At 45.1% G+C, this 12,412-nt stretch overlaps 1 protein-coding gene across 7 annotated transcripts in view; it reads right to left on the bottom strand.

The window, feature by feature from the left end:
* The window catches only part of PALLD (palladin, cytoskeletal associated protein), an 805,838-nt gene that overhangs the window by 79,204 nt on the left and 714,222 nt on the right, over positions 1–12,412 (bottom strand). For all 7 annotated transcript variants that reach the window (XR_003852153.1, XM_029572712.1, XM_029572641.1 and 4 more), the window contains one exon: positions 7,370–7,505. Coding sequence is in view for 6 of the 7 variants with exons in the window: in XM_029572712.1 (XP_029428572.1) it covers positions 7,370–7,505 (136 nt within the window). In the remaining variant the exon portion in view is untranslated. The remainder of the gene's footprint in view (positions 1–7,369; positions 7,506–12,412) is intronic.

Below are 12,412 nucleotides of genomic sequence, written 5' to 3'. Positions count from 1 at the left end.
TGTGCGTGCAGCTGAGAGGACCTTATTACATCTGCCTTTCAAATAGCTGTCCTGGTTCTAAAATCAATAAGGATTTCACTCTGGTGGCTACCACTAAGAATCATTATGCTTATATTATTTTATATTTGGACAGTTTTTCCTTCCTAGAAAGCTGGCTGAAGGATTTTTATTTTTGTGTGAGCTCCCTTGTGGCTCTCACAGTGAACACTCGGCCCAACTCCTTATTATACTGATGGACTACTTTCTCCCCACCCACACCTGTTCATTTCTCCTTCTCTTTCCTACTAAAACCAATCGCTAATATCTTCTTTTTGTGCTACTTCTGCGTCACATCTTGAAGAAATGATGCAGGCCATCACAGACAGTAGAGACTGGGGGAAGGAGTTTAGTGTGAAGGAAAAAAAATCAACAATCAGCCTCCTGGGTTGAATCAATTAATCTTTTAAATGAAACCCAGTCATGGAACAAAAAGTAAGCTTATAGGGCTGAACGTTCAAAGTGATTTACATGCTGAGAACTCTAAAACTATGTTTTATGTGCATACATGACAGCTATCAAATTGGGGCTCAGTGCACGTAAAATTACATCTGTAAACGTACTTTTACACAAACTGGGGAGCGGAATTCTTGCAGGGGATGGGAAAGGGTGCCAGATGGAACTTTTCGATTTTAAAAACGTACATGCGTTACCGAAGAACAGGTGTGCATAACTTTGCGTGAGTTATTCAGCACGTACACCAGGCCAGTTTCCCACAAATGTTCAAAATAAACGTATATGCATAAGTTTGCATTGAACGTTTGGAGAAAATCTGTGCACCAAGGATACATGCAGACTCTATCCAACAGCGCACAGTTCTGAAACTACCTTCATAACGCTAGAGGAAAGAGGACTACACTACAATAGGAAAAAAAAGCAGCTCCCATTTCAAAATGATAAAAGCAGTCACCCAATTTTTCATGCTTTTCTTTAAGTAAAAACTGAAAAGAGCACTGCAGAAGAGGACTTATTTTAACCATTTACACTCATATTCATTAGTGATCAGTTTCATAAAGGGCTAATCCTGTGGATCAGGAGCTAGCTCTGCTTGCCGTGGTACAGTAGACACTTTAAGATTGCTGTCTCCAGGGTCGGCAAGGTCTATGGGTGCTATGGAGGCAACATGTACCGGCCCAGGGAGAGAAGTTGGCTGCTGCCACTGCAGCCCTTGAGCCAGTGAGGGTTCCTGTTTAGGGTGGGCAGTATCGAAATTAAGGAGGAGTAAAAGATGAATAGGTCTGCACGTGGTTGACGTAACTGATCAGCTCAATCAATTCCTTGGTTTTGCTCACTCTTGACCCTACAATCCCGCATGTTTTGAGTTCTTTTCTGTCTGGAACCTTAGTAGGTTGCAATGTCTTTTAAACGACCCACATAAAAGATGTTATAATACATAAACTTTCAAAAACCACATGAATGCCTTCATATTTATTGGTTCTTTAGAAGGCATCACAATCTCCTAAGACTCTTGTTTACTCCAGATTCAATATGGCTGTTGAATTAAATTTCTTTTATTTCTCCATTGGTGGAAAAGAGCTAAGGTAAGTAAAGGAATTAAAAATAGTTAATACAGTATAAGAGGGCGATAAGAAGGTTTTTTTTTTTTTTAAAGGATATGTTAGTGATAGAAGGACATGCAAAAATGGGATTGTAAAACTCAAAGGTGAAGGGTGGGAATGTGTAGAAGCCGACAAAGAGAAGTGGAATTGCTTAACAAATATTCCTATTCAGTATTCACTAAGGAAAGTCTTGAACTAGGACCAAAAAAAACCCCTGCCACAAATAAGAATGAAAGTCCGTGAAGAGCTGGCAAAACTAGATAAAGAAATAGGATCACATAGAACACATCTGAGGGTATTGAGGGAACTTAGAGAGGTTTTGGCAGCTCTGCTGTCTGACCTTACTAATGTTTCTTTAGTGTCAGTAGTGGGATTAGAGATAGGCTGATGTGGTTCCTCTTCACCAAAGTGAAAGTAAGGAAGAGTCCTCCAGGCCGGTTAGTTTGACCTCAGTGATGAGTTAATTAAGGGAAACACTGCTTAAGCAGAGGAAAGTGCACTTTCTGGAATCCAGTGGATTACAGGATCCTTGGCACCATGGGATAAGTCTTGTCAGATGAATCTGACCAGTTTCTTTGATTGAGTGACCAGGAATTGGATCAGGGCAGAGTGGTAGATGCAGTGAACTTGGATTTCAGCAAGGCCCTTGACATAGCGACCATTGATGCATTTAGGGACCTTCATTTTCAGTTTTTATATTATTTTCCCTGGGAATTTCAACGTTAGAGCTCAAAAACATTAGTGGAAATATAAAGTATGTTATATAACAGTCATTTTTTTCACTGACTTTTTTTTTTTTTTTACCAAACATTGAAAATCCTAGGAAAAATAAAATAAAAAAACTGAAAACGAAGGTCTCTGGTGATATTGCAGAAGGATTGTCGGGAAAGATTTGTCTTTTTGTGAATGATACCAAAATCTGCAACAGAGTAGATAGCCAGTAAGGTGTGGAAAGTATGAGGAGGACTCTACTGAAGCTCGAGGAATGGTCTAGGGTCTGGCAGCTAAGATTTAATGCTAAAAAATGTAGGGTCATGCATTTGGGTCGCAAAAACCAAAGGAGGTAATTTTCAAAGGAGTTCCATGTTTAAATGTACAATAGTATCATAGCAATTTTCAAAGGCCCATTTACGTGCATATGGGTAGATTTTCAAAAAGTTGCGCACATTAAAAACGGGGTTACATATGTGGCCGGGCCTTGCACACACTGCGTGCATTTTCAAAGGACCCGGTCACGTGCGAAACCCCTGTTACGCACAGAACTGCCAGGCCTCTTTCAGCAGGCGGGCCTGGGGGCGGGGAGGGGCAGGGAGGGGGGTGGGCTGGCACAGCTCCATTCATCGCTGTCTCGGAGCCTTGCGTGCCGGCCAGCTGCCGGCGCACGCAACTTACTTCAGATCGGGCCCTGACGTAAGATGGAAGACAAAAACAAAAAAGGAAAAAGGTACGATTTAGGGGTTGGAGAGGGGCAGGGGGAGGGGGAGGGGAACGGGAAGGGAGGCTAGGGTAGGGGATAGGGAAGTTCCCTCCACTCCTTAATTGGAGCGGACTGGGAGGGAACTAGGGAAGGCCGGGATGTGGCACATGTTATAAAATCGCCACGTCCATGTGCGCGCGCCGGGAAGCAAGCGAACATGGGCGTGCGTGCGCTTCCTTAAAAATCTACCCCTTAAAGTGCACTTATGCATGTAAAAAGGCACATATTGTAGCAATTTTCAAACGCTCACTTACATAGATAAAGTGCATTTGCGTGTGTGTTAAGCGTGCCAATCCTTTTGAAAATTACCCCCAAAGGAAGCAGTCGGAAGCATTGCTAGGCACTTAAAGACTTGGGGCACAGGCCCGTGGCTCTTAGGCCCATAAAGGTTCCCTCTAAAATTCTGATCATTAAATTCAACAATTAAGATCTGCATCCCCTATCACCCCAAGAACAATCCTGTAAAAACACAGGACCCTGGCCCTTATGGGAACAATTAAAGAAATTAGCATCAACTCCACTGGAACTACAGGGCAGTACTGGCTGAGTTTTACCTGCTGCCAGGAGCTCTCGCCGGTTCTGTTCTACTTGGTAAGGGAGGAGAGGGGTGGAGGAGAAGCCTAGTGGTGAGAGCAGCGGGCCCCAAACCCTTTTTTGCTTCAGGCACAAACTTGCTGCCTGATTCACTGAGGCTTTTCTCCCCTTCTGTGTCTGTGGGAAAACACCTTGATGAGTCAGGCCCTTAGAACGTAAGCCCCTCTGGCAAGAGGGACATCAACACGGTACCGACATGTAATCCACTTTGAAGTGCCAAAAAGCAGATTAAAAGTTAGGCACTCCTTGTTTTCACAAAATTATTTAGCCTACCACCCTCTCTGTCCATACATCAGAACTTATATTTATCGTGGAGCACTGAAAATTAGGTTCCAGTCATGTGATTCTGAGCCGTCCTGAGACGTTTTACTGAATCATCATGCCAATTATCTAAAAACATCAGAGCCATTATTCACACCAGGAGAAGGGACCTATGTGGCCTTGAAAGCTCCTGGATAACATTTCTGGATAATCCTTAGATTGATCCAGGAAAAGCCCCCATCATCACGGCCTGCAGAGATTTCAGTTTGCTCTGTTACATAATCCAGCCACTAGACTGAAAAGAAAATGCCTTTTTCTACCTTTGTTTTCTGGGTCGCATTGCTTGCTCTTTTTTTCCCCGATGTCTAACTCTTTTTCCAAGCTCTCCTTTCCCTTTAACTTCTTTTTTTCTCTCTTCTCTTCATCACTCCCTTCTTCCCCCCATCTCTCTTTCCTTCATTTCTTTCTTCTCTGCTCTGAATATCTCCCTTACATCAGCATCACGTCACGTTCTCCTTCCTCTCGCTCCTACCCTTCGTTTCTCACTTTCCAGTTCTCCCTGCCCCAACCCTTTTTTCTTTCCCACTTTCCCTCACATTGCTCCTCTCGCCCTCCTTCTCCCCCTCCCCTCACTGGGTTGCTCTTCCCCCATCAATCTTCTTTTGCCTCCATTCTCCCCTACCAGCCAACCCCCTCTTGCCACTGCCCCTCGTCCTGCCTTTTCTCACCCATTTCATTTTATTCACCTCCTCTCTCATTCTCCCATCCCCCCACTGGTTTGTCTCCCTCGCCCCCATCACCCCGGATCTGACTCCCTTACCCTTCTCATACGTCTCCCCCTCAACCCCTCTGATTCACTCTCACTCCCGGTCATCCTTTTACATATTCTCTCTCCTCCCCCCCAGTAAGAATAGAGGAGTAGTCCAGTGTTTATGACAACGGGCTACAAACCAGGGAAGCTGAGGCTCATATCCTGCTGCTGTTCCTTGTGACCTGGGGCAAGTCACTTCCAAGGGACTAACTCGGGGGCCTGTTTACTAAAGGGCTTCTCCCATTCTGTGACCCTTAGTAAAGCAGGCCATCTGGGGAGAAGGAGAGACCTACAGTACTGGAATGAAATCTCTTCTGCAGTGTCTGATAGGCAGAATATAAAACTAAATAAAGACATAAATAAAATATATGATCTTTGGCTCTCTATCATGCATGCCCCCCCATAGCTCTAATGTACCAAACCACCCCCATCACTCCTCTTCCTCTCTCCTAAATCCTTCCTCCTCATAATCTCTGAATCTGGTCCTTTCTCACCCTCTCCATGTCCATCACACTTCTGGCTCTCTCTAACCTCCGCCTGCCCCATCAAATCTCTGCTTATCTCACAACCCCCCCCCCCCCCCCCCCCCCCCCCCCCCCCCCCCCCCCCCCCCCACCATTGCCACCTCAGCCTCATCTCTGGCTCTCTTCACCCCCATTGCCACCTCTAGCTTTCATTCACTCTGACACCGCGACACCAGTTCTCCCTTCCACTTTATTACCACCAGCTTGTTTGCACTCTGTCCCCATGTTTTGTATTCTTGCACTCCCCACACACATCCTCTCCTCCCACGAGATTCTCATGCACCCCTATACACCCCTATACACCCCTATACCCTGGTTCTCTTTCATCGCTTCGGACAGCCCAAATTTGCATCCAACCTCATCCTCAACTTCCCCAACATTTATCCACTCCCTGCAGCTCACTCTCACACTTCCCCCTTTTCACCTCATCCCCTTTCAAAATGTACCGCCTCTCGCTCCCCAACAAACATTTACAACTCCCTGAAAGTGCTCTTTCCTCACCCTCCACACTGCCCTCAACTGAAACCCGAGTCCTGGGATCACAGGCTGTGTCTGTGTCTGATTCATTCCCCTCCCCTCTTGTTGAAGCATGAGGACAGCACGAGAGAACGAGAGCACAAAACACAGCAGAACAGAAAACAAATTGCTCTGTTTCTTTATCCAGCCCCTCTGCTTCTGTTTCTCCCCATATACTGCCTGCAATGCCTGCTCACTTTAATTCCCTCCCATTTTGATGGGGACAGGAGAGAGAGGGAGGGAGGGAGGGAGTTTGAAGCAGACACTGCAGAGAAGAAAAACGATTTTACTCTGCTCTTTTCTCCAGCTGCTGCTTTCTTGTTCCCGGCATAGAAGTAAACAGAACAGCTGTTTGAGATTCAAGGTTCTGGCCACCAGATTCGTGCCATGAGTCCCATTTACCCATGGCTAGCAACACCCCTGGGAGCAGTGCAGCGTAGGGGGTAATGCTCCTCTGTGCACAAAACAAGTGCAGGATCTGGGGGTGATCATATCTGATGATCTCAAGGTGGTTGAACAGGCAGATAAGGTAACAGCAAAAGCCAGAAGGATTTTTGGGTGCATAGGAAAAGGAATAGCCAGCAGGAAAAGGGAGGTGATATTGCACCCGTATAACTCCCTGGTGAGACCTCATTTGGAGTAAGGTGTAGAGTTCTGGACACCGCACCTTCAAACGGCTATAAACTGAACAGTGTCAGTCCAGAGGGTGGCTACTAAAATGATCAGAGGATAGGGAGTGAGACTTAAAGATCTGATCATATATTCTCTGGGGGAAAGGGGGAGATATGATAAGAGACATTTAAATGCATCCAAGGAATACATGCGGAGGAATTGGGTCTCTTTCAATGGAAAGGAGGCTCTGGAAAAAGCGTTCATGGGATTGAGGATGAAAGAAGGTAGGCTCTGGTGTAATCAAAGAAAACAAGCTCTTTACAGAAAAGATGGTGGACACATGGAAGAGCCTCCCTGTGGAGGTGGTGGAGACAAGGGCAGTGTCAGAATTCAAGAACATTTGAGACAAGCACGGAGGATCTCTGAGGGATAGGAAGGGAGTATAAAGCTGAGCAGAAGACATGGATGGGCAGACTGGATGGGGCATGCCGGGAAATTAAGCAAATTCTGACTTCTCTTGCTTGCATCCTGGAATGGGATGGTCTTGGGCTTTCTTTCCCAATCGGTTCTGAGGATTACAAATGCTCATTGTTGCTCACCATCCTCCTCTGAAGCACTTTGCTGTCTATAGAAAGCAACTGAACCACATCTGAAAGTAGCACCAATTTCAGCAGAGGAGTCCGTCGTCAGCCCTTCTGGCTCGGCAGCACCCAATCCTCGGCAGTCGTTACAGAAGGCGACCACAGAATGTTTGTGGTGCCACAGAATTGTTTTGCTGCGTGCAGCAGTGAAGTAAAGAAGAGCCAGTGTGGAAAACGGAAATGCCCTGGAGGCCCTGAAGACGCTGCTAAAAATAAGTCAAAATCCCTCCGAAGATGCAGAAACATGATCCTGCCTTACAAACTGAGGGAATATACTCTACCACAAGGAAAGGGAAGTGCTTCTCAAGACACCCATCAAGTGCTTTTAGGCTCCATACCGGCTGTCCATTGTTCAGAAGCTCTTCTTTGAAGCGAAGCTTTCTTTCCAAGTCTTGTATGACGGCATCTTTTGTCCCTTGAATCTCTTCGTCTGAGGCTATCCTAGCAGTTCTACCACTTTTCTTTGGAAATCCCCTAGGGCGAAAAAAAAAACAAAACATCTAATTAGTCCTCCATACAAGAGCCTCAGCTGCACACAAATCTTTTTTGAATAAGGCTTATGATCTTCCTTTTCTAGCTTCAAAATAGGCTCTGCCTGTTTCTGTCCTATTGCTCAGCCTGGGCTGCCGCAATCATTTATGAAAGCAACGGAGACCTTTACGAACCTGAGCAACTCAATCCAGAGCAGCCTGCACCTCTGACCTGTGCTTTCAGCTGGGTCAGAATGTTTCATCCTTGACTGGGAGGGCCATTTTGGAAAACCATTTACCCGGTTATCTGAAACAGGTTATCGGAAAACCGCCCACCCTGTACGTGGGGATCAACAACGTGCACACTTTAAACCCCGGGAAATTAGGCGGGCTCAGGGATGGGTAAGGTCTCATGATGAAACAACACGTGTAGCTTTGCGTGTTCAAAAATGCAGAAGTTGCTTTTTAGGGGAAAAACTATCCACAGAAAAAGGAGGTACAAATCTCTGTGGATACCTTTTCCTTGGCAATTTTCAAAGGGAGCACATGTGCGCATTTTCCCTTTGAGAATTGGTGCAAGGTTTGCTGGTAAAAGTAGCTGCAGACTTTGCAACTATATGCATTGTTTTGAAAATTGCCCCCACTTCAGGATTTGAACTCACCATCAGCTAATTTGTTTTAATTATGTAATTAACCATATTTTAATCTTTTTTTTTTTTTTTTTTTTTAGCAAACCTACCCTTTTTCATTTTATATCCTAGGATGTACACAACATCTGGTTTCAGAACAGGCAATTAATCACCAAGAGCTCAGTATTCAGGTGGTATGTCCAGCTATTTTAGGAACTTAATGGATAAACTGCGGGTTTTAAATCACCCACCACAAGTTATCTTTTGTTTAGCCACATAAAAGTTAGCCAGGTAAGCTGGAGGCATTCCGGGGTCATTCTGGGGTGGAGATAAATTAGTCACATAACTTTGGCGATATCGGACAGCAGCCCTAAAGTTAGCAGGATAAATCTATCCAGCTAGCTAGGACTTTATCTCGTTATATTCAGCAGAGGGCCCAATTGGCTGTGCCCTGCTGAATATCTGTAACAATTTATCCAACTATCTTTAGGTGGATAATTTGTCTGCTCACCATGCTGCTGAATACTGATCTGCTAGTTTTCTAGTTACCTCTACAACAGGGATAGGCAACTCTAGTCCTCGAGTGTCACAAAAATGAGATACATTGGCATGCATTGCTTCCATTGTATGCAAATATATCATACATACTCACTATGGATATCCTGAAAATCAGACTTGTTTGTGGCCTGCTCTACAGGCTTGTTCACAAAAACTGAGTACTATTCACTCAATAAAATCAGGAAAGTTAACAAAACAGTGTGAAGATAAACCATTAACAATGAAGATGGGCTGATACAGCTCTGTCACCTGTGATCTAAGAACCCAGGTGGTCACTAGTGAAAGCAGTTTGTTCGGCTAAATCCCGGACCCTAGCTCGATAAACTGCAGGATTTAAAATTCTGCTGGTCTGACTGCAATGGACTTAGCCAGCTAACTTTTACATAGCTGGGTATATTCAGCGGCATGCTTGCACTCCTGAATATCACAGTTAAGCTGGCCAGTTAAGTTAAAGATATAATTGAATCAAGCCTCATAGACTTGAAAGAACAGATTGATGTTCTTTCAAGTCTATGAAAGAACATTAAAAAAATGGAATCTCAAACACCCTTTAAAGTCCCAAGACAAAAACAAAATAAAACTGAGCAGAAAACCGATGATTTAATAATTTGGCACTGGTGTTTCATAAGCACTGGTGGTTTTTCCCCTCCTCCCCCCTCAGATTGGCTTCCTTCACACAATGGATTTAATTTATTAAGGGTTCTTTTTTTCCATTGAATATTAAAAAAAAAAAAACAACCAGGCCCTTTCCCTAAAAAAGGTCAGTTTGCCTTAAATGACTGGACTGTAAAAGCAGACTAGGAACAAAGAACACAGTTTTTCTCAGCACTGGAGCCTTGACATGATATTGGCCACAACATTACCCTAGGACTGGAAGAATAATAATCATCAAAGTTATTAACTGAGCAATAACAATACCATATCAGGAGCAAAAATGTTAGCAGTATTATCAGCTGTCTTGAAAATCATCAGCATACTATAGTGGTTGGTCATTCACTACAGGGTCCCATGATTAGTGGAAGAATCCTAATTGCCTTTCGGAAGCAAACGGCTCCATAGGGCGGCAAAACTGAGTAGCAGCTCTTTTCCTGGCCTATGACACCTTCCAGAGGGGAGTTTGTGTCATGGTGAGCTGGCAATGCTAAATTCTTCCTGCTTTGATCTGCTGCTTCAGACCCTATCACAGAAGTAGCCTGCAGCTGGATAAGAGTCCTGGGGTAAGGATAGAAAACCTCAGAAGATAGCTTTCTTCTTCTATCTCTCGCTCTCTCTTTTTTTTTAACCTGACATTACTGGTATATTTTCCTTTTGTTCTGTGCCCTCTGTCTCATTACTAGACTGGGTATCCTTTTCACTAAGATTGTCACGGTTTCGCCTGTTTCACAGGCTCTCTGTGCCCTGGTTCAGTCTGCTGTGCAGCCTCCCCTCCACTAGGGTTCCTCAGCGAGCCTCGCCTCCAGCCTTGCCAAGCTTCTCCTCGCTGCTTGCACCACACCAAGCTCCAGCCCCATTTAACCCTGCCTCGCCAGAGTCTCCTTGGCTCCCTGACCTGGCCACTTTGTTCTTTTTGGCCTGTTTTGCCTAGCAGCCTACCCAGGCTTCTTGTCTTGCCTTGCAGCCTACCCAGGCTTTCTGCCTTATCCTATAGCCTCTCTTGGCCTTCTGCTTCACTCTGTGGTCTCCCAGGCCTCCTTGCCTTGCTCTCTGGCTTCTCTGGCCAACTTGCCTTGCTCTCTGACTCTTTGGGCCTCTCTGCCTTATTTTATGGCCTTTAGGCCTCTTAAGTTTGTCACACACAGCCTGCTGCCCAGTGGGGCTTCTCTGTTCATTGTTGCCTGTCCTATCTAGTTCAGTCCTGTCCTTGTCTAGTCTAGTTCGGGCCTGTCCTTGTCTAGCCCAGACCTGTCCAGTCCCTGTTCTATCCTGTGTGCTCTGTCCAGTTCCTTGTCTGTTTTCCTGATCTTTCCCTCGTCGCTGGCCCATCTTGGACCCTTAATCTCCAGTCTGAGTCTTAATCCAGCCCCAAACTCTGTTTGGTATCCTGCACAGCCTGTGTCTACAACCATCCCCAGCCTGTGCCCAGTATCTGGTCTTCAGTCCATCCCTTCCAGTCTGCTCCAGTATCCAGGCCTCAGCCTCCAGGCTATCCTGCCTCTCCAGCCCTTCCAGCATGCTCCAGCATACCAGTCTCCACCTCCAGCTTGTCCTGCCTGTCCAGCTCTTCCAGCCTGCTCCGGTGTCCAGTCCTCAGCTTCCTGCCAGTCCTGTCTCATCCATCCAGCCATACCCATACCATGATGTTCTGCTGGAGAAACCAAGCTCTGCCAGCCCCCAGAACCCAAAGGCTTATTCTGCGGAGGAAGGGGGCTGGCTAAGCAGAAAACACATCCAAGCCTTTCCCTGCAGTCCTGCACCACATCTGAGGGGAGGTCTCCTGATCCTAACCCTCATCAGCATGACACAGAGCAGGATTAAGGCCAGCTGATGCCCTAAGCACAGCCCAACAATGGTGCCCCTTCGGCCCTTCCATTGCTTAACTGACAAGACATTAAGACTCAATGGGTGCTGAAGGTGAAATAAGAGATTAAAAATTTAGTTTTCTTAGAGGCCATTCCCCCCAGGCCAGATCCCACAACGATATTAAATATAAACTTTTTTCTTAAATTTTATTTAACACTACATAGCAGTAAGCAATATAAGCAAATTATTTACTTGTAACCTTTCAACACTCTGTGCTGCCCTCCTTCCCTTGCTGTCTTATGAACGTGCTTATTTTGATTAATGGTTAATCCAGGGCTGCATTATTATTATCATGTGCAACAAAGGAATCATCAATGTCGTGCTCACTGATTTGCTATGTTCCCTTTCTCCTGTTATTTTTCTCCTAATTAATACGACCTCCCAATAACTTGACCTGCTTTGCCTATAATATGATCATGGTTTTCCTGGTTCTCAGCCATGCTCTGACAGCAATTACGTCTCAACACTGTGATAACTAATATTTATGATTAGTGCCCCCTAGACTTTTTGGGAGAAGGTTTAGACAAAGGAGAAGCTATCCTTTCCGAATTAGGTAGTAATGATGCTCTTCAAAACAGAGATGTGCATTCATTTAAAATGAAATAGGCAATGCCAACGACATTGTCTATTTTGCTTCTTTTCGTTGGAACCACAAAATGAAAGAAAAAATGCTGAAATTTCTTTTTTTTAGTTCTGTGTTAGTATGCACTAAGTTCCATTAGTGAGCGCGAACTGGATTTCATGCTCACTAACTGAAAATGTTACAAATAGGTTTAAAAGTATCAAATGGAGGAGCAGCAGTTCATTAGCTAAAGCTATGGTTCTGCATTCTCACTGGTTGTCTCTTTAGTTACTTGTTTGGTAAGACTGAGAGAAACTGGTGTGAGGGGTGACTGGTAAGAATGAGAGAGATTGGTTGGGGGTTTGACTAAGAGAGAGACTGGAGTGAGGAGAGACTGGTGAGGTAGAGGGACTGATATAGGGGTGACTGGTGAGAGAGTGAGAAAATGGTTTGAGGGGTGCTGGTGATAGTGAGTGAGACTGGTTGGGGTGACTGGTGAGAGATAGAGAGAGAGAGACTGGAGTGGGGGTGACTGATGAGAGAAAAGGTTTGGTGTGGGGGGACTGAGAGAGTGAGAGACTGGTGTGTGGGGTGACTGGGGAAAGACAGAGACTGATTTGAGGGGTGACTAAAACAATTTTC

Source organism: Rhinatrema bivittatum, chromosome 1 (assembly GCF_901001135.1).
Source record: "Rhinatrema bivittatum chromosome 1, aRhiBiv1.1, whole genome shotgun sequence".
NCBI lineage: Eukaryota > Metazoa > Chordata > Amphibia > Gymnophiona > Rhinatrematidae > Rhinatrema > Rhinatrema bivittatum.
Note: the sequence above shows the minus strand (reverse complement) of the source record. Positions and strands in the feature narration are given on the sequence as shown.